We start from the raw sequence: 24,393 nt of genomic DNA on the forward strand, positions 1-24,393 counted from the left end.
TACACTTGATGCCTTGCTCTTCCTCTCTCTGTGCCTCAGTGCTGACCTCTTTCTTCCTCTCCTTCCCTGCCTGGTGTTCTTCCTTGTATTTAGCTTATTCTAGGGCTCCTGCTGTCCAGGCACCCACTGAGCAGGTGTCCATGGGAGGCCTTGTCAGCCCTGCCTCTTGTCATATCGTCCCTCAGACCTCAGGGTCAGAGGTACAGTCCCTCAGCTGCCCAGGGCTGGCAGATGTGACTGACTGCAACTGTTGAGCCTTCAGTGGGAAATTTGCATAGAGCAAGCATGTCCTTGCACTTACCTCATGATTAGGCATGAGAGTCTGTCGTGAGCAGGCGAAGCAATTCACCAATAGGCAGGTAATATGATGCAACATAGTTTATTGATTTCACATGGCTTAGCAGAGTCAACACTGTATTCTAGTTCCTATCTTCCAGTCCTAACTTGCCTAGTTGTATCCTGCCTATCCAGCCCACCCGATGGACTCACCTCTCCGACATCTCTTAGTCCCAAAGTCGAACAGGGCCTACCTGTCAGATGTTAGACACAGCTCCTAGTCCTGCTGCGGTGTGAGCTCTGGGGCGCGGTGTGAGCATGAGTCTCAGTTCTCGTCGGTCCTCTTGGGCAAGGAGCAGCTTCTGCATGGCCAAAGATCCTCGAACTGCAGTCTGGGTTAAGGCCAGCAGAAGTGCTATCCTTCATTCTAGGTCCTTGGTTTATGTTGGTCCTTGGCCTGCTCCTCTCTGACCCAAACTCTTTCTTGCTTGATTCGGATTGGTTATGCCTTGGTCCTTGTTTGATCTGGATTGGTTACCCGCTTGGTCAGTGGTACCCAGAGATGTGCTGGAACTTTAGCTACTGCTCTATCTCTTCTTTTTCTTCTTCTTCTTTTTAATTTAATGTATAGAGGGGTCACAGTTACATTCACCAGACACTTCTTACACATTGACACCCCCTCTCATGTTTCTGTCCTCATTTCCCTCCCCCTACCTCACTGCTCTATCTCTTCTACCCAGGTATCTGGGCTCTTATGTACTTTATGATTACTCTATCTTGTAAGCCATGCTCCTGACCATTCCTATGGCTACGGTCATATGTATCCTTGCATCACTTTTATCTCCCATGTCCACATGCCTTTAGATACAAGTTTGTATTGGCAATTTATTTATTTAAATATTTTAGCTGTATTTCATCCCATTGTTTTTAATTCTAATTATATTCATTATATTAGTATTTGCCAATCATATTCATTTAGTATTTTCACATCATATTCATTATGTTAGTATTTTCACATCATTACCTTCTGTTCTACCTTCACATCTTTATGCTCATAACAGAGTCTTAGGCAAATCCCAATTTAAAACTGGATTGGGAGCTAGTTTTGTGTTGAGACTTGAACTATTCAGAATTAATTTGACTAACAAATTTCCCACCCTCCACATGTGATCTTGTTAGGGGGGTGGGGCGCCTGCATCCTGGGTCCCAGGCAGGTTGGTCCTTCCATGCTCCTTGCCTTCTTACAGCTCTCAGGGACCATTGTCTCTATTGTCCAGACAGGGGACTGAGGGCAGATGTGATGAGCCCAAGGTCAGTGAAATGGACTAAGACCCAATCTTTGTGGGAGGGACTGAGTCCTCTGTACCTCTCCATCAGCCTTGACCTAGGGCAGATGCTTGGGAAGGGGGTACAGATGGTAGAAACTGCATGGACTCTCCAGCTGGACAGGGGAGGGTGACCTGGCTGCCCCCATCATGGTGCCTCCCTGCTCGGTTTCTGAATGGATGGAGTAAAGGTCTGGAGTAAGATCAGGCCACAGCTGGAGCTTCCTACAGCCTGATGCCAGGAGGGCTGGGTGGTGCTCTTGCTGTGGGTGTCCTAACCCACCCCCAGCCCGGGGAGGCCTGTTGTACCTGTCCTGCAGGTCCTGTGTGCACACCTGGAAAGGCACAGGTGTGTGGGTCCTGTCATCTAAGGAAAGGGGGTCTGAGACTCTCCATCCTGTCCCGTCACGTCCTGCTGCTCATCACCACCTTGGGGAAAGTTGGCCACTGAAGCCGTTACCTCTCTCCACGTTCCCCTTTTCTCGCCTTTCACCTCCCCCTCCCGGGAGTGAACTGAGGACCTTGTATGTTACTAGAAGCTGCTCTCCCACTTGAGCCATGTCCCCAGCCATTCTTTCATTTTTAGTATTGGCAGTACTATGATTAGTATTATTAACACTGAGTAGTGGTACAAAGAAGTTTCAGTTCCATAAGTTCTGGTTATGGGTAAAGTGCATCTTGATTCCTGATTCCCCCTTGCTTCCCAGGACTCCTGGCCTGGGTACGTCCTTGTGCTTTTCTCAAGGCTACTACTCTAATCCCTTGAGCCAAAGCACCACTGGTTTTCTGGTGGTTAATTGGACATAAGAGTCTCATGGACATTCCTGCCTGAGCTGGCTTTGAACTGTGGTCCTCAGATCTCAGTCTCCTGAAAGCTCTCTCTGTATCCTGACAGGTGTGAGCCTATACCAGTATCCAGCTGAGAACTGATTTTGGTTTCAGAAACCCGACCCTCAGCCATGTGGCTGATCAGGACGAGAGGAGATCGTCAGTCTTGTCTAAGGCCACCCTTGGTTTCTTCTCTGAACCTTGTCTCCTCAGGCTGAAACTCAGGTGCGCCCTTCTCAGAGTGGCTCCTTTGAATCAGTGTAGATATCCCAACCTTCAGGGACTGCTATCCCTGCCTTGTACTCTCCTCTGACAGGCAGACACTACAGCACGAGCGCCGGCCACGACTGTGAGCCCCTGCCTTGGTTTCTGGTCCATTTGTACTGAGTGTGTCCAGCCAGCCTGCTGTGAAGGCTTCTTCTGCCTGTGAGTCAGGTTCTTTCCAAGACCACTGCCCAGTGGCTCCAGTTTTCCTTACTTAGGGTGGCCCCACACTCTCAAATTACTCTGAGGAGTGCTCAGGATCTGTTGGTCTGTCCCCAGGGTGGCCCCGCCAGTTTAGTGGACGTCCAGGGCTTTGAGCAATGCCAGAAAGGTACAGGGCAGTCCTGGGTGGCTTAGCCTTTAGGATTCCCTACGGGACTGTGAGTTGCCTCCCTGCTACTCATCTCTGGATGTGGCTGGAGCACATGGAGCCCCAGGTGTCTTCAGTGCACTGGGGAAATAGCTGTATCTGGAAAGCCTTGGGTCAGTGCCTCAAGTAGAGACTCAGGGTATTCAAAACAAACTTGGTTTTTAAAGGTCAGTCAAGTGGGGTGGGAGGGATGTTTGTTTAAGCTGCTTTATTGGTTGTAATCATATGACTGAGCATACTTAATGTGTATAGTTTAATCAAGTTTACTCAGTATATATGTGTATGCCCGTGAGGTCATCACCACAGTCAAGATAATAAACTTGTTCTTTCCTCCCTCCCTTTCTCCCTCCCTCCCTCCCTCCCTCCTTCCCTCCTTCCCTTTCTTCCTTCCCTTTCTTCAGCTCCTTTCTCCCCTCCTTCCCTCTCCTTTTTTTTTTTTTTTTTTGCCAGTCCTGGGGCTTGAACTCAGGGCCTGAGCGCTGACCTTGGGCTTTCTCGAAGATAGGGCTCTACTACTTGAGCCACAGCACCACTTCTGGCTTTTTATGGTACGTAGGAATTGAATCCTGGTGTTTGTGCATGCTAGGCAAGCACTCTACCACTAGGCCAAATTCCTAGCCCCTTCCCTCCCTTCTTATCTTCTTCCTTTGAACAATTGCTCTTCTGCTTGCTGTCTGTTGTGATTGGCAGTTTCTAGAATTTTATGGAAATGGAGTCTAATTCTAAGCTCTGGTTCAAATGGTAGAATGCTAGCCTTGAACCAAAAAGCTCAGGGACAGCCCCAGATCCTCAGTTCAAGCTCCAGGACTGGCACAAACACACAGAAGATCAAGGACTGGGATATAGCTCAGTGGTAGAGCTCTTACTTAGCATGAGAAGGCCCTGAGTTTGATCTCCAATATCACCAAAAAAAACAAAAAACAAAAAAGATCTTGCTGGCCTTTTGGCTACTGCAGTTGGCAGTGTTTTTGTGCTTATCTCTCTCTCTGGCTGGGATGTAGTTTCTTACTCCATTGTGGTATATTATGTTCGTTCTCTGTGGCAAGGAACCTTTGGATTATTCCCAATTTGGGGCCTCTCTGGGCTTGTAGACAAAGCGGCTGACCTGTTTCTGAAGTTCCTATGCTGCTTGAATCTCCAGCTACTTAAGGGAGTGTTCCAGTTTCTCCACTTTTTTTTTCAGCAGTGAGCATAATTTCTGTATTTTTTTTGGTGCCAGTCCTCGTACTTGAACACAGGACCTGGGCTCTGTCTCTGAGCTTTTGTGCTTAAGGCTAGCACTCTACCATTTCTGGCTCTTTTTTTTTTTTTTGCGGGGGGGGGTAGTTTATTGGGGGTAAGAGCCTCATGGACCTTCCTGTCTGGGCTGGCTTTGTAGTTCTTGAATCTCAGCCTCCTGAGTAGCTAGGATTACAAGCATAAGCTACTGGCATCCAGCTAGGCATAATCTTAATTTTTTTTTTTTTTTTTTTTTTTTTTGCCAGTCCTGGGCTTGAGCTCAGGGCCTGAGCACTGTCCTTGGACTTTCTCAAGGCTAGAGCTCTACCACTTGAGCCTCAGCACCACTTCTGACTTTTTTCTATGTATGTGGTACCGAGGAATCGAACCCGGGTCTTCATGCATGCTAGGCAAGCACTTTAACCACTAGGCCAAACTCCCGGCCCAATCTTAATTTTTTTTGTGTGCCAGTACTGATACTTGAACTCAATGTTTCAAACTCTTGCTCAGCCTTTTGTGCTCATGGCTGGCATTCTACTACTTGAGCATCTCTTCCACTCACAACTTTTTGCTTGCTAGCTGGAGGTAAGGGTTTCATGTACCTGCCTACCCGGGCTGATCTCAAATGGTGATCCACAGATCTCAGCCTCCTGAGTAGGTAGGGTTATAGATGTGAGCTTACCTTTGCCCAGCTTTTCTTACTGTCCCCACTACCCCCCTGTCTCTGTTTGCTAGTCCTGGCTCTTGAACTCAGGGCCTGGGCATTGTCCTTGAGCACTTTTGCTCAAGGCTAGTGCTCTACCACTTGAGCCACAGTACCACTTCCATGTACTTTTTTTTTTTTTTTTGCCAGTCCTGGGCTTGAGCTCAGGGCCTGAGCAATGTCCTTGGACTTTCTCAAGGCTAGAGCTCTACCACTTGAGCCTCAGCATCATTTCTGGCTTTTTCTACGTATGTGGTACCAAGGAATCGAACCCGGGTCTTCATGAATGCTAGGCAAGCATTTTAACCACTAGACCAAGCTCCCAGCCCTTCCATGTACTTTTCTGTGCATGTAGTATTGAGGAATTGAACCCAGGGCTTCATGTATGCTAGGCAAGTATTCTACCATTAGGCTACACTTCTAGCCCCACTTCCAGCTTTTTTGGTGTTTAATTGGAGATAAGAGTCTCACAAACTTTCCTACGTGGGCTGGCTTTGAGCCTTGATCCTTAGATCTCAGCTTCCTGATTAGCTAGGGTTATAGGTGTGAACTACTGGTATAATTATTCTTGCTTGAATAATAATCTGTCTGTGGACACATTGTTTATTGCCTATCAGTGATGGACAGGTGGGTTGTGTCTGCCTCCGGATGACTGACTAGTGTAGTGCTGCTGGGAATGTCTTCAGGCATCTGACTTTACCATTTACAATGGTTTTGCTTAGTTTAGTGGATGGAGGACAGCATCTCACAGTTGTTTAATTTTGAGATTATTCACTCATAAAGCCAGATCCTTTGATAAGTCATTATCTGTTGTTGGTGTGGAAGCCTGGTAGGCTCCTTGCTCCTTTGGGGTGGGTGGTAGCCTGGCCCATCTCAGGCTGGGGCCAGGTGGAGGAGGAAGCCAGGGTTGCCTAGGGAGGTGGCAATGCCTGCCTGGAGGGATGGGGCCAAGTCCGAAGGGCACAGCATTGGGGACTGAGACTCAGTCCCTGAGGTATGTCTGGCTGCAGGTTTGGGAGTTAGCAGCCGAGCCCCGGAAGATCATGCTCATGCTACGACGAGCCTTGTCTCTCCAGGCCCTCAAGAAGGGGGTCTCTGATTCCTGTCTCGGGAAGAAGGCCAGACAGTGAGTTGGGGACTGAGAGGAACCATAAGACTGTGCGGTGGTAGAGGAGTGTTTGGAGACCTAGTCTGTGTGCGTAAGTGGGCAGAGCTATAGAGTCTGGACACTGGGTTCTGGGGTACTTGCTGGAATGGGTACCCCATAACCTTTTCAAGATGGACTTGACTGGACCTGTGGCCTGTGGCCCTGGGACTCTTGGGCTCCCCAGGCTTTGAGGGGGATCCTTGAATCTGTAGGGAACTTTAGTGCCTGACTTGTATGGAAGGTCCACTTTGGACCCTTGGGCCAGGATGGAGCAGGGGTAAGAAAGTGGGGATGCTCCAGCTTTCCCCTTGCTGATGAGGAATAGAAAGATCCTGGGCACTGACTGCCCAGAGGGTGGACTCCCTCTTCTGTCTGGAACACACAGCATGGGGGAGGTAGGGAAAGTGACAAGGCAGAGGGGTCTTCCCCTCCAGGCATTCACACACTTTCTGATTTGACAGGTATTCGAAGCACACACCCCTGGAGTCAACACTGTGGCCTGTCCACAGTGCTTTCAGTAAATGGAGGAATGAGATCTGTGAGCCTAGGGCTGAGGAGACTCACTAATGGCTGTGGGGATGGGAAGACCCTCTGGGCATTGCAGACTCAGATTCTGCTCTGCCCGCTAGAAAGATGCTGGGCTTGGGTTGGAGGAACATTTAGAGTCTCCTCTCTTGGCTTCCAGGCTCCATGTCCCTGTGTTGACAGAAGCTAGGTCAGCCTAATCCTTTCTCTTTCCACTCTGGCCAGGCAGGGCCATCAGGCCTGGGGCTGTATCCACATTCTACCTGTGTTTCTACAATTTCCTCCTTCCTCTTTAGGTGAGAGGATTTGTAGACACGGGCCACTTGTACTTTCAGTAATCATTAATGTAGACTGCTTTTACCACACCCAATTGGGAAGTGAGAAGAACGGTAGAGGCCCCTTGATAAGGGCTGTATTCTGGCAGGAGGGTCCACTGGCCTGAGCTCACCCGAACTCTTCAGCCTAATGTTCCCTTTTTTGGTATTTGTGTGTGCGTGCGCTGGTCTTGGGGTTTGAACTCAGGGCCTGGATGCTGTCCTTGATCTTTTGTACTTAAGGCTAGTCCTCTACCACTTGAGCCACAGCTCTGTTACTAGCCTTTTGCTAGTTAATTGGAGATAAAGTCTTACAGATTTTCCTGCCCAGACTGACTTTGAATTGAGATCTGAGGATTGCAATTCAAAGGCCACCTGGGCAGGAAACTGCAGTCTGATGAAGGTATGGAATTGTGGAGCCCAAAACAAGTATACCCTATCCTCAGAAACAGGCTGTGTGAGGGAAGATGGGAAACTGATGTTAGCTGACCCCAGGCCCTGTGTCCTTGGGACTGGTTTCAGGTTCCACAGGTTATTGGCATAGATTGTGAGGCCTCCTTTCAGTTCAGGTGGGTGAACTCTTTGGTCTGCAATTCAGGAGCTCTGGGGGAAAAATTGTAGGGTCTGGCTGGGGCCAGCCTTGGCTGAGAGGGCCCAAGTGCTGTGTTATGTCTCCAGATGTCATCCTGTAGGCTACTCAGTTCAGCAATACCTTCTACTTCCTGCCTTTCTGCTGTTGGAGGCCCAGTTGTAGTGGATATTAAACAAGGTTTCCTTGACGACAGCAAACTCTTCCTGTTTAGGTTGAGAAGCCCAGGATGTCAGTCTGGCTGCTTCCTCCCAAGCCCATTCTGGCCTGCAGGGAGCTGGGACTGTTCTGCATCAGGCAGGCCTGAGGTTGGTCCTGCAAAGTGCGGAAGGATGAGTGGCCAGCTGCCACTGCCCCCTTGTCTTACTCTGGACCTGATCTTGGGAGTCTCTGCTGCCAGGGGCTTGTCCACAGTGCCACTGGGGGCACATTGTGTGTCTGGAGGAGAGGGTTGGGCAGAGCAGTGTGCCTTGTATCTGACTGGCTGCATGTGCCCAGGAACACCAGTGGAAGTACCCACCCGGCCTTGTACTCACTGATCCTGAGCCAAAGCTGGGACCCGAAGTCTGGCCTTGGTGAACTAGTGAGGTGGGCGGGTCAGAGGAACCCCCAGCTTTAGCATTGTGAGGGTGTAGTAGGTCTCAGGGTTTGTTAGAGCTTTCTGGGAAGATGAGGTGCTCTCATGTGTCTGCCTCTGCCCCTCAGGGTCCTGCTTTGTCCCTTGAGGCAGCCTATCCCCCAGAAGCAGCATCCCTGTCCCTCATATTCATGACCATGTGGGGGCCTATGCTGCATGCACCCATTGCCACCTCTACCTCTTTTTTTTTTTTTTGCCAGTCCTGTGGTTGAACTTGGCTTGGGCACTGTCCTTGGACACTTTTTGCTCAAGGCTAGCACCCTGCCACTTGAGCCACAGCACCACTTCTGGCTTTTTCTGTGTACGTGGTACCGAGGAATCGAACCCAGGGCTTCATGCATGCTAGGCAAGCACTTTACCACTAGACTGCACCCCTGGCCTGGCCACCTCTACCTCTATGAGGGAAGAGTATCTGACCATCTCCTAGGCTGTAGAAGGGAGAGCTCCAATCCATGTACTTTCCTGAGCTACCGCCCACTCCTAGCCCAGGTGGCACAGAGTGTGCCCCACAGAGCTGGGCCAGGGGTCCTATCTGGCTCTGGCACCATGGGGACTTCAAGAGGATGGGGTCGACTGCATCAGCCTGACTGCTCTGTGTGGCCTCCTCCTGCTTCAGTTAGCTCACTGTGAGTAGAGGAAGCTGAGCACACCACACCCCTAGTTGCCATAGTTTTCATGCAGCAGTGTTTTAATTTTAGCACTGACATTTTCGAAGCAGAATCAGAGATACTGGCTACCCTCCCAGTGGGCTGTGGGAGGGCCAGGCAGGGGCCAGCCCCCTGGGCTGCTGCCAGGATGATAGTAGCAAGGACCAGGCCGGAGCTGTGGGAACTGAGCCAGGCATCCAGGCTGCAGCACCACAGCTCTTCTGGGCCACCTGTGCCAGTCATTGCTGCCTCTGAGGGTGGGGTGAGCACTGACAATAAACAATGAACGTACTTTTCATCTAGAGCAAAGGCTGAAATCAAAGTGTTGGCAGGGCTGTACTCTCTCAGAGGCTCTAGGAGGGCAGCCTTTCTTGCCAGCTTCTAAGGTTTCTGGCAAGCCCAGTGCCCCTTGGCTGTGGCTGCATCACTTCAGACTCTGTCATGTGTTCACATAGTTTTCATTCTACCTGTGTATAGGGTGTGAAGATGTCACTCATTGGATTAAGGCCTGCCCTGTAATGGTTTGGACCTGAAATGTCATCCCAAGAGCTCCTGTTTGTTTGTTTATTTGTTTGTTTTGGTGGGTCATGGGGCTTGAACTCAGCTTGGACGCTATCCCTGAGCTCTTCAGCTCAAGGCTAGTGCTTTACCAATTGAGCCATAGCACCACTTCCTGTTTTCTGGTAGTTTTAAAATGGTTTCTAGCCGGTATTTGTCCAAAAGACCACCCCCCCAAAAAAAAGTTTAACCAACATAAACCCTAATGCAGTACATTCTCCTCTGAGCTGATCTGAATTGCATTTATCTAGTTCCAGACAATCACATCCACAGACAGAATGCTGTGGAGAACTTTGGAGGGGTCCATTTCAGCCCAGGTTCTGTGCAGGGCTTAGGCTGGGTTCTGTCTTGAGAGGTCTCAAGAAACAGGGGGACAAGAATGGCTTAGCTTCCCAGGCCCTCATTGTCTGTTTGGCACCTGTCCTTTCTGCTCCAGAATGGCAGCTCCTCCCTCACCTGTCCTCTAGATGGGCCATCTGAAGGGAAAGTGGCCTCACCCTGAGAGCATGGCTGCAGGGTAATCCTGGGACAGACCAGAGGGAGCCTGAGGAGATGGCTGGAGGTCTCTCAGGGGACTTTAAAGACTTAAAATTTAAACTCGAACTGAGCCTGTGCTCAGAAGTTTCCAGACTCTCAGATCACCTAATAATTATTATCCTGTGTACTTCATTTCCCCAAACTTTGTATCAGAGTGTTCCTACTCTTCTGTCATATGAGTATAATGTCTCCATCTTTAGTGGGGGACACAAAGGAGCTGGACAGCCTTCTGCACAGGCAGCTTCACATAAAAGACTGGTCTTGCTGCTTTCCTGTCTGTGTGGAGTCCCATGCTAGGGGAGTGCCCTGGGCCTGGAGACAAGTGTGGAGTTTGGTAGGATGCTGATCATTCTCCATGGCATTTCCCCCTTTGTAGACATACTCTTTCTCTCTAATATTGCTGGGTGGATGGGCTGGACACAGGCAGGGCAGTGGGGATGGCTAGGTATGTTTGGTTAACAGCAGTGACGAGGCAGGTGCAGCTGGACTCCCCACAGGGCAGTGGAGAGGAGGCAAAGAAAGTTCAAATACCTTACAAGGGAGCTGAGTCCTTATTCCACAGCAGGGATGGCTGGCACAGTTATCACTAGATTTCTGCTTATGATGGTTTCCCTTGGGGCACTGAGTCAGAACTTGGGGCTAGTGCAGAAGCCAGGGTTCCTTCAAACACCCATCTGAGTGTGTGATCCTTCCAAGAGCCTCTCCTCCTAGAGCAGAATCCAGACTTTGCCTAGTCCCAAGGCCTCTGTGACAAGCTTGGGCTTCTGTCCTGGCTACTTTCATTCTTAGCCCCTGTACGGGCCACAGACGAGCTCTGGGGGTTTGGTTCATGGAACTCCTGTTTTTAAGGTGGGGCCCTCTTGAAGTGCTCTTTCTCATTGAGACATTTCCTTGGTCTCTGGCCTCTGCTCCTCCACAGGATGTGACCAAACTTCCTCTAGGAAGTTTGCCCAGAATCCTGGAGGTGGCTCCTAGCTGCATGTTTCCTCAGTCTCCCAAGTGCCCTTGTCGTCAGTCTGCTGCCCATGCCAGAGGATGCAGCAGAGGGCAGTGGTGTCCATTTTGCTTAGCCTGGAACCCCACCCAGCCTGGCTTGTTTATTTATTCCATTATGACTAGACCAGTGTGGTTCTCATGTGGGCCAGGAGTAGCTGGCATGGGAAAGGGAAGGGCTGTGGGTGAGTCAGCAGCCTCAGCCACTGCAGCTGGTAAGGGATGGTGAGGTCTAGCCAAAGGAGAGGAGGTGGCTGTGCAGGGAGCGACATCCCTGGCTGACAGCCTGCCTTTCCTGGAGTCTCTGGGCTCCCTGGAGGGTGGGTGCAGAATGGCCATGAGTTCCTGGGAGGATATCACAGGTCAGACTTCAACCAAAGCCTGACTCCATAGTCAGACCTGAGTCTAGCCAAGCTGGTTCCTGGCTGGACCATGGCATTATCTCCATGGGAGTAAGCACCCAAAGCTCTGGACCCCATGCCTTCCCCTCCCCAACCTGGCCACCACCTGCTATCCCTGAGATCCTACACCAGGGACCGTCCCTATTCTGAAGGCCACTGGCCAGTAGGAAACCTGGCACCTATTATGTGAATCCAGACATAAACCTCTCCCCAAAGGTCCTTGCTCCTAACAGAACTCTGCTGTCACTTCTACCATGAGGCCAAAGCCCATCACACTCAGTCCTGCCCTCCAGCCCCAATCAGACACCTTCTCTCAGGCAGTAGCAGTCAGCAAGCTCCCCCAGTGGCTTCCCAGCCTGCCCTTACCCCCCTCCCCCGCCAGGCCCTACTCCCTGCCTCCCAGGCACACTCAACTGCCAGGCACCTGGCCAGACATGCCTCATCTCCAAGAAACAGGGCAGCCAGGGGAACTTGTGGTCCCTAGTTCAAGTTTTCATTTCCTTGGTTTTGGTAAAAACAAGGGTAACAAGAAGTGTTCCGCATTACTCTTTATTATCAGCAAAGGAAAACAAGAAGCAGACCCAGCAGGGAAGGCAGAAAACTAAGAGGTGGCAGGACACTGGACCACTAGACTTGAAATGGGCAGAAATGTGTTTAGCATCCAATTCCTGGATGTTCAAAGAGAACCTGGAGGCCCCAAGTTCAATGCCCACTTGCCTAATATCTGAGGGCTGGGCCCCTGAAGTAGGCAACAGGGTGTTGGTGGCATGGGTGTGCTGGATCCCTAAAGTAGGTAACCTGCCCCTCACCTTAATCCCTGGTTCTTGGGGTGGCTCCATACTCTGTCTCAACTTCAGGAGCTACTCCTAGCCTTTGATCTCAACGGCTACCCTGATGGTTCCCTTCCTCAGTGCCCATAGGCCCTTTCCTTTTTTCTTCCTGGCAGTCTGGCCTAGTATCGGTGGCAAAGGAGGCTCCCAGAGCTGCTCCTGACACAGGCTGTGCTGTGTCCTCACCACTTGAGCAGTGGTCTAGGCAGGTCTGTTCTCCCGCCTTCTACCAGCCTTGCCCTGTGGGAAGGGACCACTGTCTATCCACTGTAGCTGGGCACATAGTGAGTTGGAAATATGCATCAAGGAGACACACGGATAAAACTGTTTTGTGGGGTCAGGAGTGTGGCCTAGTAGTAGAGTGCTTGCCTAGCATGCATGAAGCCCTGGATTTGATTTCTTGGTACCACATATACTGAAAAAGCCAAAGTGGTACTGTGGCTCAAGTAGTGGAGAGCTAGCCTTGAGAAAGCTCGAGGACATTGCTTAAGCACTGAGTTCAAGCCTTAAAACTGGCAAAAAAACAAAAGCAAAAAAACTTGTTGTGATTTATAATTGCCTGCCTTCAAGCTTAAAATTCTCAAAGACCCACAATAGCATAAACTCAATTTTTAAAACTATATTTTATGTGTTTTCCACATTATTATTATTATTATTATTATTATTATTATTATTTTGCATGTGCTGATACAGGGGTTTGAACTCAGGGCCTCACACTGTCGCTTAGATTTTTCCACTCAAAGCTAGAACTCTACCACTTTTCCACTTCTGGCCTTTTGTTGGTTAATTGGAGGTGAGCATCTCCTCCTCTTGTCTGCAGAGTCTGCCTTGAACCACAATCCTCAGATCTCAACTGCATTTATTCAGTTTATTTTTATTAGCTCACATTAGTTATACCAGTTTGGGTATACCTTTAAGTGAGTGCTTGAGGAGCAAAGCCAGGCTTCTTCCTTGGTCTTCTGGGAATTCCTCTTCCTGTCACTGTGCTGCCACTGAGGTGGCTTCTGGCCCTGCTGTCAGCCCTGAGGGGACCCCACTTCTCCTGGCCACATGTCACTCAGGGTGAGGGGTAGCTTTGGGGATGGGCAGGGGCACAGGCTCATCTGTCCATCACTTGAGGATATGTAGGTTCATTTGCTCTAGAAAATGTCATCCTCTGGCCCAAGAGAAAAGTCCTGTCAGTTAACATGTATGGATACATAGGTTGGGCATACCCTCTGCATGTTCTTAGGTGTCTATCTCCCCACCACCGGGTGAGCCTGTGTGGTGTAATGCCACTTTATGGGCAGGACGCAAAGGCCAAGTTTGGCAGCTTGCTCAGGACATTAGCTGGTAAAAGCTTGACCAGGCCTGATTTTTTCTTTCTTTTCTTTTCTTTTTTTTTTTGCTAGTCTTGGGGCTTGAACTCAGGACCTGGGCACTGTCCTTGAACCCTTTTTGCTCGAGGCTAGCTCTGCCATTTGAGCCACAGTGCCACTTCCTGCTTTTTGTGTGTATGTGGTTCTGGGGAATTGAACCCAGGGCTTCATGCATGCTAGGTGAGCACACTATCACTAGACCACGCTTCCAGCACCCAGGCCTGATCTTTGTCATCTGACTTCTTCAACTTCCCAGTTGCTTAAGGAGGAGTTGGTAAATGCCAGGTCCTGGGGCTGCTGATCTGAGGCCTCACTAGCCAGCAGGGCTGGTGCAGGCTGTGTGAACCATAAACAGTGCCAGACCCACAGTCACCATCTGTTGGCTGTCACCTGTTGTCTTCTTGTTTTTATATATAAATTTTTTATTATTATTTTTGTTTATATGGTACTGAGAAATTGAACTCAGGGCTTCATGCATGCTAGGCAAGTACTCTAAGTGCTAAGCTGCATTTCCAGCCTTAGCTATTACCTGTGACTGTGGGTTTCATCAGCTCAGTGTAATCTGGGAAGATGCCAGGCTGTCCTGGGGCTGGGTAATAACTACAAACTAGCTGGTTTGTTGAGATTCCAGAGATATAGAGCCCCTGCCTTGCTGGCTGCTTGCAGCAAGGATGAGTGCCCTTTGGGGAAGTAAGATGGTATTTCCTGGCCACAGTGAGCTCTCCACTCTGGGCTTGAGCACCACCTTGGACTCCCTGACCATTCCCCCACCCTGGGGGCAGATTGGAGCCCCTGGTGCCCTACTCAGAAGTCTTAAAGATGTGACCTGTGTCTAGTTCTCGGCAGATTCTACCCAGCTCCTCGGGGAGGGAGTCATGAGGTGCTGGTTGTGAGATTAGCTTCTGGAGGCTCATGGTGTCTCTCGTGTACATTCTAAGGGCCCCACTGACTGAGTTACCCCCCTTTCTTTGCTTTCAGCATTTCCTGACCAGGGCAGGGTTCTCTTCTTGGCTAGGCTGGTCCTGTGGCTTCAACCATCATTCCTGTCTCGTGGAAAGAGGATGGTGTAGCTCCCTTGTGTCCTGTCTCTGAGGAGCACCCCTGCTAGGGGAGCCCAGCTGTGTGGGAAGTTTTTTTCCTTCCCTCTGGGAGCCAGAGGGCTACGTGAGGGCCCTCTCCCTCCCCCGGGGCTGCTGTGCGCAGGTGGCACTCTGTTCTAGAGGCCTCATCTCACTTCTCTTTTGCACCAGGATCATGCGGCCAGATGATGCCAATGTGGCGGGCAATGTCCATGGGGGAACCATCCTGAAGATGATTGAGGAGGCAGGAGCTATCATCAGCACCCGGCACTGCAACAGTCAGAATGGGGTAAGTGCCCGGTCCTGCCCAGCCATGGGCCATGCATTGGGGGGTCAGGAAGGTAGTTTACAGGGAGCCAGGGTCTGTAGCCATCCCTTTCCTTGCCCACCAGGCTTTGGGGGCCTGCTTTGGTTCATTCAGTCCTGGATGGGCCCTTGGGAGTGAGATTTGGTGTGGGCCTCTGCAAGGAGGGTGGGAAGCCACCAGAAAGGAAGCTGCCAGCCTGCTGCCAGCCTTCACTGTGTTACGTTGGATTGCTGTGGAGCCCCAGTCTGCACAGGGGCCTCATTTTGATCTGGCAGCTCCATTGTGTCAGAAGTAGACCTCACCTGTGGGTTCAACTTCCTCCCCACTGTGCAGGGAGGTTCAGGAGTCTCGTGAGCCTCTCTGTGTGGGCATTGGACAGCCCTTGGACAAGGTCCCACTTCTGTATCTGACCAGAGTCTGGTGTCATGGACAAGTGCTTTTGCTCTGTGCCTTGGCTGCTTCCTGGCCCTAAAGCCCAACAGGCCTTGCGCAGCCATACCTGGACAAAGCCTATTGCTGCTTGCCCTGCAGCTGGGGGCAGCTGGGATGGAATATGTCAGGACTACCATTAACCACACTCTAAGAAGTAGCCTAACTTAATGCCCACCAGTTACTCCTCTGTGTGGCCTTTTCTTTGGGCTTCCCTAGTCCTTGAGACACAGATTGAGAATGCCAGAAATGATGCTTAGCAAATAAAGGCATTGAAAGCCTGGCAGATAAAGCTAAAGCCAAGTTGTAAAAGTAAAGGAAGAATTATTTTTTGTTTCATATATTTTTTATTGTAATGAATAGAAGGGTTACATTATATTCACCAGATAGAAGGTGCATTACTTCACAAACATTGATACCCTTTCTCATGTCTTAGTCTCCATTTCCCTCCCCCCACCTCACCAAGGAAGAATTCTTGAAGGGAGTTAGAGTACTACTCAAGTGAACGCAGGAATGAGGAGAAAGCTAAGCAGCCATACTTGTGGTCTTGGAGGTAGTTTGAGTGTTCTGGACAGAAGAACAGGTCAGATAGAGCATCTTCTTCAGCCAGAGCCTAGTTGGGAGCCAGCCAGGCTCTCACTCCTCATCTTTAAGAAGCCTAGGAGAGCTGAAGTACCTGCAGAAGCTCAAGTTCAAAGCTGGCAGAGGTTGGCCCATGAGGTTAAGGAAAACAGTTGCCTCTAATGTAAGAGTACAAGCAAAGCTGATGCCAGTGAAGAGCTGGCAACCAGCCATTCAGAAAGCAGAGTCAGGATCATTGATCACAGTGTGGTCACAGAGGGGCTGCACTGAAGAGGGCTGGTCAGTGAGAACAGAGCAGCCTTCTACTGCAAGAGGGTGCTGTCTAGGACTTCCACAGCCAGGGTCATCTTCAGCTCTTCAGAGGACAGGCTGCCCCTCACACAGCGGGTGCCTTTCAGTTGTTTGTAATATAAATCATTTCCAGAAAGGCTAGGGGTCCTTAAGAAATAAACAATAAAGCCTGGGTGGCAGTATACCTGTTTACTCAATGATTTAGCTCTGTGTTTTAAGCTCACTGTTGAGACCTATTGTTCAGAGAAAGTGTGTGTGTGTGTGTGTGTGTGTGTGTGTGTGTGTGTGTGTGTGTGTGTGTGTGTGTGTGGGTCATGGGCACGGTCCCTGAGCTCTTCGGCTCAAGGGTACCACCCTACCCCTAGGCCACAGCTCCACTTCCGGTTTTCTTATGGTGAATTGGAAATAAGAGTCTCACAGTTTTTAGTGCCCGGACTTTGTACGGGGATCCTCAGATCTCAGCCTCCTGAATAGCTAGGATTACAGGCATAAGCCACCTTGCCTGGGGTGTTCTACTACTTTGAGCCACAGTGCCCCTTTTTGTTTTCTGGTGGTTTAATTGGAGGTGAATCTGACAGACTTGATGGTGTTGAACCATTATCACATCTCAGCCTACTGAGTAGCTAGGATTACATGTGTGAGCCACCAGCGCTAGCTTGCAGAGTGAAAAGAAGAATCTATCTAACTCAAAAACTTCACTGTATCTCACTTGAAGTTCATATGGCTCCCCGCACCCCCTCCCCTGGCCCCAGCATCCACTACGCCATCAGCCAGCAGCCATCTAAGGCAGAGGCCAGACTGTACTGGCACTCTGAAGTTGCAGGTGATTACTGGCATTTTTAGCAATGAAATGCTTTGTAAAATTGAGATACCTACATTACACTTTAGGCATGATGATGTTGTTGTACAATTAGTAGTTGACAGTATCATGTAAATAAACATAACTTCTGATTGCAATGAGAAACCAGAGGCCCCTGTCCTGTGACCTGTAGCATTTTCCTGATCGTGTACTACAAGAGTATCCACAGTAACTCTGAGAATGCCAGATAAACATGTCGGGGGGGGGAGGGGGGCAGGGGGGGTAGGAGCTGCAGAAATGGACTTCTCCTGGTCCCAGAGGCTGCCACATTTTTGTCAGGGTGCCGGCAGGCTCTGTGTTTAGTGGGGTTGTTCACGCCTTCAAAGATGGAATCTTCTCACTGTCCTTATGTGTTAGAAGCGCGGCAGAATCTCTCTGGGGACACAGCCTCATTCATGAGGGCTCCCCTGCCTGGCCTCTTTACCTCCCAGAGGCTCTGACAGCACTGGCATTCAGCCCCATTCCCCATGAAGTGGGAGGCTGGGATGGAAGGTGCGGGGATAGCCATGTGGTCCTTGTTGATGGGTGGAGCCAGATGTCTGGGACTACCTTGTGAGGGTGGCTCTGTTCTTGGAGCTCTGCTGCCACCCAGCACCTCAGAGAGTGCCACCTGGTGGCTGCATTAAGGAGTCCCACAAGCAGGGAGTGGGCTACTAACCTAGCGGGACCCTCAATAGAAAGTGAATGCATGGGTCCCGAGTACAGACTGGACTTGCTTGGAGCTGTTCTGAGCCTTTGGAAAGGTAGTTCCGACTCCCTAGCTTGGAGAAACTTAAAGGCTGGGGGGCTGTAGGATAGTAACCTAGAAATTTCTAGGCTTAGGAAGGGGTCTGTGAGCTCCCAGAGCCTTGAGGTAACATCCTGCAGTCCCAGGTGGCTGAGTTCTGACTGTTGAGGGTAGACCCATGTCCCCTCACACTTGGCCCCAGATGGGTGCTTAATTATTAGGCCACCTACCTTGATGTAGCCCAAGCTGGCTTCTCCCATAGTCTCCCTTCTCTTTGAGAATAACCTGACCTCTGGGGCCTCCATTGGCCTGTGTTCTCACCCCCACAGTGCTCAGCAACAGGTTCTACTGGTGCCATCTTCTAGGTGTGTTCCCATTCTGAGCACTCTTATCGGTGTTGTGTCACCACCTGTCCTCAGCTAGAAGTGAGTGTTGTGTCCTGCCAGCATGCCCTTGTCATCCCCGTCCATGGTTTGTCAGCTTGCCACTCCACAGGCAGCATGGAGTCTGGGTCCCCCAAGTCCCACTCCTGCCTAAACCAGCGCCGGGACCTCGTCTGCTATGGCACTTCTGTCCAGGGCGCCCTCCTCTGGCTATGTTCCTGCTTTAGGGCCTTTGCACTGGCTTTTTCCTGCCTGAGCTGCTCCTCCCCAGATACCCACAGGGCCCCTCCCTTAGGTGTTTCTAGGCCTCCCCATCATATTACTCCTTCCAGACTCCAGTTGTCCTCTTTGCAGTGTGTCATCTGACCTGTGGCATCTTTCCTGATTGAACTTTGGGGGCTGTTTCCTGCTAGAGGGAAAAGTCTGAGGGCAGGGCTTGTCCCTGCCCAATTCCCAGACAATCAACACCTGGACTTCAGGGGCTTGATGTGTATACTCCAGGCTCTGAACGGCCACTCTACAAAGAGCATGCGCCCAGTGAGCTCTTGACTGCCTGGGCCTGTTGTTAGTGCTGTGTTCCTCATTAAGCCTCTCCAGCCATCAGCTGTCACTGTTCTTAGCACCATTCCAGAAAGGACTGTGGTTTCCAAAGGACACACAGAGATATACCATCTGAGCTGCTGACAGCTACAGGGCCTTGAGTGCACATGTCACCTGCCTCCAGCGGTGGCAGTGACATGAACCAACCATTTCTGCTCCTTCCTGGATGCAGACCTGTTCTACACATGTCACTTGGTTAGCACTTCTAGTGCTCAGCTGTGGGAGACAGCTGCCCACTCCTGGGCACTTCACAGGTCATCGGAGCAGTCCACCGGTGCTGTTTAGTCACAAAGAGACAGAGCAGTGTGCCTGCAGAGCTGAGGTTTGAACCATGGGAGCAGGGCTTTTCTTTTCATTTCTTTTTGGTTTTGACAGAACTGGGGCTTGAACTCAGAGCCTTACATGTATGAGATGAGTCTGGGTGCTCTATCATTGATCCATGTCTCTAGACCTTTTTATACTATTTAAAAATTGTTTATATAAAGGTGATGTACTAGCTGGGTGCTGGTGGCTCACGCCTGTAATCCTAGCAACTCAGGAGGCTGAGATCTGTAGATCGTGGTTCAAAGCCAGCCCAGCACAAAAAGTCTGTGAGACTCTTATCTCCAATTAGCCACCTGAAAACCAGAAGTGGTGTTGTGGCCCAAGTGGCATAGTGCTAGCCTTGAGTTGAAGAGCTCAAGGACAATGCCCAGGCCCAGAGTTCAAGCCCCATGACCCACCAAAAAAGGTGGGGGGATGTACTGAGGGGTTACCGTTTCATAAGTTAGTAATAAGTGCATTTCCTTTGCATTCTCCCAGTTTTTCCCTCTCATGCCTGCCTCTGCCTGTTTTTGTTTTTTGTTTGTTTTTTTTTTTAGTGTGGGGGAAGGGGTTTGTTTTAGCTGTAGGATTTGAATTCAGGACCTATGTGTTAGGTCTGCAGAAAGGAAACTCCATTCAGTTCAAGAGAAGGTTTATTGTGTGAGGGAAAGAGCAGACCTCCAGCTGTCCAAGATGGAGTGGGACCAAGCCAGAGGCCCTATGGTGGGAGGAGAGAGATCATATGGGGGAAGCGTATGGCCACAGAGGAAGTGGATGTGATCTCAGACTGGAGGACCCTCCATGGCCCCCAAGCTTGCCAGTTGCCAGGGTTACAGGTGTTGGGGGGGATTTCTAGGGTGCAGGGGGAGAGAGCCCAGGGAAGGGGCCATTTCTTCCAGGCCAAGCTAACACTATGTAGTCTCTGAGCTTTTCTGTTCAAAGCTACTCTGCCACTTCAGGCCACTTTCTGGTTTTTGGTGGTTAATTGGCAGTGTCTCGTGGACTTTCCTGGCCTGGGTTAGCTTTGAATTGTGATCTCAGCCTCCTGAGTACCTAGGATTACCGGCATGTACCATAGTGCTCATCTGTGGATTTTTTTTTTTTTCCAGTCCTGGGGCTTGAACTCAGGGCCTGAGTACTGTCCTTGAGCTTTCTCAAGGCTAGCACTCTGCCACTTGAGCCACAGCGCCACTTCTATCTTTTTTTATATATGTGGTTCTGGGGAATTGAACCCAGGGCTTCGTGCATGCTAGGGAGCACGCTACCACTAGGCCATGCTCCTCACCATGTGAGTTATTTAGTTATATTTTTTCGTGTGGGCTTTTTTTTTTTTTTTGGTAATTTGAAACTTTTTTTAAAATTTTATTTTTTTGCCAGTCCTGGGCTTGAGCTCAAGGGTGTAAGCCCTATCCTTGGACTTTCACAAGGCTAGAGCTCTACCACTTGAGCCTCAGAACCACTTCAGTTTTTTTCTATTTATGTGGTACCGAGGAATTGAACCCAGGTCTTCGTGCATGCTAGGCAAGCACTCTACCACTAGGCCCAACTATTTTTATTTTTTTATTGTAATTAATGAGTGGTTTACAGTTATATTTGCCAGATAGAAGGAGCATTATTTCACACACATTGATAGCCCCTCTCATGTTTTTGTCCCCATTTCCCTTCCCCCACCTCCACATGTGGGTTATTTTTGAGATAACATCTTGCTTCCCAGCTGGGCACGAAGCTAGGATGACAGTCATGTGCCGCTGTGTTCCTCGTGTCCAGCTGTTAGTTCACGAGTTTTGCAAACTTACTTTTTTGCCTGGCTGTTCTTGAACCATGATCTTCCCCCTACTAAATTGTTAGCCTCCCAAGATGCTAGGATGACAGGGCTCACTTTCTGAAGCCACATGGCCTGGCACGAAGTCTTGGAGCCATTAGGAACTCAGCCCCATGGAACTCAAGGCCTTTGGAAGGCAATGCTGATGAGGCAGATGTTGAGCCACCTCACAACTCTGTTCTCCTAGGGTCTCATCTGAACGAAAGAGGCAGAGGTGAGACCCCTGCCCGGCTGTCTGGCAGACATTCCTGCTGTGCTCAGGGTTTTGAGCCAGGAGAGAATCATAAGTGACCTGACTTGGGAAGAGGGGTGCCGCTAGGCATCCTGGTGCCAGGCCTGGTAGAAGTCACGGGAAGATGGTACTCATTGGAGTCTTGAGTCTTCCTCCTACTCACGTTTCCTAACCTTTTGTCCTGGTAACTGAAGGCACCTAACGCCCTGTAAATGCTCCCACAGCATTGGCATGGGGGCCACAAAGGGAGAGGACCAGCCTTGGTGTCTCCTCCCACGCCTCTCCAGAGGCTCTTGCTCTGCCCATGTCCCCTTCCACTCCTGGCTCTGCTGGGTTTGCTCTGGTTTGACTCTCCTCCCCTGTTCCCCTTCCCTCTGCTACCTTGCATTCTATCACTGCCACCTCTCCTGCCTGACACTGGGTCATTTGTGTCTCAGTTCTGTGTTCCTCCCCTGATGATCCCCCTGTACTGTATCCATGTGAGTCTTCCAAGTTCCTATCTCTGAATCCCTCACCTAGAACCTTGGCCCCAGGACAGGTGCCCAGCCCTGTGAGGACAGTGCCAGGACCCAGACAGACTGTGGGTGAAGAGGTACAAGGTCACTGCTACCCAAACAGGCCATTGCAACTTTTGTTTCATTCTACCTTCCGATTTGCCAGTTCCGGAAAAGTGGTGTTGTGGTGTTTTGCTGCCAGACATTTTACCAAGTGAAGTGTCTTGCTTCAGCCCTTGCCCTTCCAGCTTCTGCCAGTGGGTGGCACCACCGCCATGGCAATGAGCACAGGGCAGCATCTTCCCCATTTCCATTCCATTGCATAAGGAAGCAGCAGTACAGTGGGTCAGAGAAGTACCAGTGGGGCAGTCCAGGGTGGAGACCCCTGTCCCCTAGAAGTATGGGTCAGGGTGAGGAAGTGCCTGCTCCCAGCAGCCTTCTTGTCCCAACTTCCTATATATTCTACCAGCATTTCCCTCCCTTCTCTCCTCCCCACTTCCTTTTATTTTCTCCTTTTTTTTTTTGCCATTTTTTTTATTATAAAGGTAATGTACAGGAGTTACAGTTTTATAAGTCAAGTCATTGAATGCATTTATTTTTGGATGTCACCCCTTCCCTCACTGGTTTTCCTGCCTGTCCCCACCCCTTGCTGATCTGTTTTAAGATGTTTATAGGAACAGATGCTATGGTCCCCAGCGTGGGTGATCACCTCCCTGGAGAAGGGTTAGGGTCCAGATTTTCAGCTTAGCTGCAAATGCTTGTCAGTAGTAGGGAATCCCCACACTTGATGCCTCAGGTGGCAACAGCAGCTGGTGGGGAGAGTATGCAGACACTCCAGGCCTAGAACTCATTGTCGTCCTCCAGTTAGCCATTAAAAATAAAAGATTGCAACCAGGAGCTAGTGCTCAGGCCTATAATCCCAGCTACTCAGGAGGCCTAGGTCTGAAGATTACAGTTCAAAACTAGGCCAGACAGACTCTAATCTCCAAAAAACTGGAACTGAAGGTGTGATTCAAGCGGTAGAGTTGCCAGCAGCATGAGCAAGAAAGCTTTGATCCAACCTCAGAACTGCCAAACGTTTTTTTTCTTTCAATAATTGGGTTGTGATAATGACTCCTAATTGGGAAGATCTGCATTTAAGGGTTAGCGTTGACCAAAAGTAGTGAGCTCCCCTCCATCCCAACTAATAGATGTTTTGGTGCATGCTTCATCCCGATCTATTTGGGAAAAACACACTGGAAAATTAAGGTCCATACTGGCCTAGGCAACATCTGTCTCAAAAATAAAGCAGAAAGGGCTGGGTTATCTCAAGTGGTAAATTACTATCTACCAAGTACAAGGCCATGAATTCAAACCCCAGTATTGTCTCCAGAAAATAAAATCACAGTTTTGTGATGGAATATTGTGAGAAGCACAAGCATAAGGAAACCCTTGGGTCCTGGTGTGTTGTGACTGTGGAGATCTCAGCCCTCAGGACAATGCTCTAGAAGGTAGAGCTATTAGAGGGGCTTCAGTCAGGAGGCAGAACTGTCCTCACTGGACTCATTGCTTTTATTTTGCTTTTGGTTTTGGTCTTGCTAAGGTGATGGGGTTTAGGCAATCCTCTGACTTCAGACTTCTGAGTGCTCAGGTTATGGGTATGCCATCATATCCAGCTCAGTGTTGTTATAATGAGAGACACCAGAGAGTTCTCTTGTCCCTTCGCCACATACAGGAAGTGGGCTTCAACCAGACAGCTTCAACATTGGCACTCTGCCACTTGAACTATACCTCCATTTCTGGCTTTTTGTTGGTTAATTGGAGCTCAGAGTCTCTCAGACTTTTCTGTCTAGGCTAGCTTCAAGCTACAATCCTCAGATCTCAACCTCCTGAAAAGCTAGCATTATAGGCATGAGCCACCAATGCTCAGCCAGATAAAATATAATTTAAATAAAGAAGATTAGTGATCAGATGGGGGATAAAAAAGAGTAACAAAGGGTGGCTTTGGTAAAAGTGTGTTTTATACGTGTAGGGAAATATCACAGAGAAACCCTTTGAACACTGGTCTGCAGTGTACAACAAAATGCTGTGAGAGAACAGAGGTCGTGGAGTGGTGTTGGGACAGAAGGTTCTTTCCATTGTGGGCTGTGAGATGAGAACAGGCTAAGCAAGGATTAAACCAGCAGCACCCCTGTACTTGAACCACCTGGGGGGAATCCCCCGATAGTAAATGCCTTAGCTTTGGAAAAGAGGGGTGGTCCCTTGTTTTCCTTTTCTCTGTGCCCCAAGTTCCCTGCTTAAGCACCTGTGTCTTTCCACATTTGCTTGTGAGCTAATGTGTGTTTTGTAGAGAAATTGTGAGAACACCTCGGTGGCTGGTGATTGCACAGCCATCACTGCCGCCCCTCTGCAGTCCTCAGGCTTCTCCAGGCACCTGAGCTCTTGAATTTGAATGAATCTTAAGAGCAGAGTTTCAGGGAGCGACTGGTGAGGCTGCTGGGTAACCGTTTCTCTCTGGTCTCTGCAGGAGCGCTGTGTGGCTGCCCTGGCCAGGGTGGAGCGCACCGACTTCCTGTCGCCCATGTGTATTGGCGAGGTGGCGCATGTCAGTGCAGAGATCACCTACACCTCCAAGCACTCGGTGGAAGTCCAGGTCCATGTGATGTCCGAAAACATCCTCACAGGTAATTGCCAGACCACCTGTTTGCATTTACCTTCTTACACACACTAGGGCAGAATGATCCCCCTAACCCTCTCACCCCTTCCCCCCCATCTCTGTGCCCCTT

The 24,393-nt window shown here is 49.9% G+C and overlaps 1 protein-coding gene across 2 annotated transcripts in view; it reads left to right on the forward strand.

Annotated features, from left to right (window-relative positions):
- The window catches only part of Acot7 (acyl-CoA thioesterase 7), an 85,296-nt gene that overhangs the window by 12,850 nt on the left and 48,053 nt on the right, over positions 1 to 24,393 (forward strand). For both annotated transcript variants that reach the window (XM_090335949.1, XM_090335948.1), the window contains 2 exons: positions 14,771 to 14,888; positions 24,135 to 24,291. In XM_090335949.1, the coding sequence (XP_090192075.1) occupies positions 14,771 to 14,888; positions 24,135 to 24,291 (275 nt within the window). The remainder of the gene's footprint in view (positions 1 to 14,770; positions 14,889 to 24,134; positions 24,292 to 24,393) is intronic.

The sequence above is a fragment of the Megascapheus bottae genome, chromosome 6, assembly GCF_031878675.1.
Source record: "Megascapheus bottae isolate mThoBot1 chromosome 6, mThoBot2.hap1, whole genome shotgun sequence".
In the NCBI taxonomy this organism is placed as follows: Eukaryota; Metazoa; Chordata; class Mammalia; order Rodentia; family Geomyidae; genus Megascapheus; species Megascapheus bottae.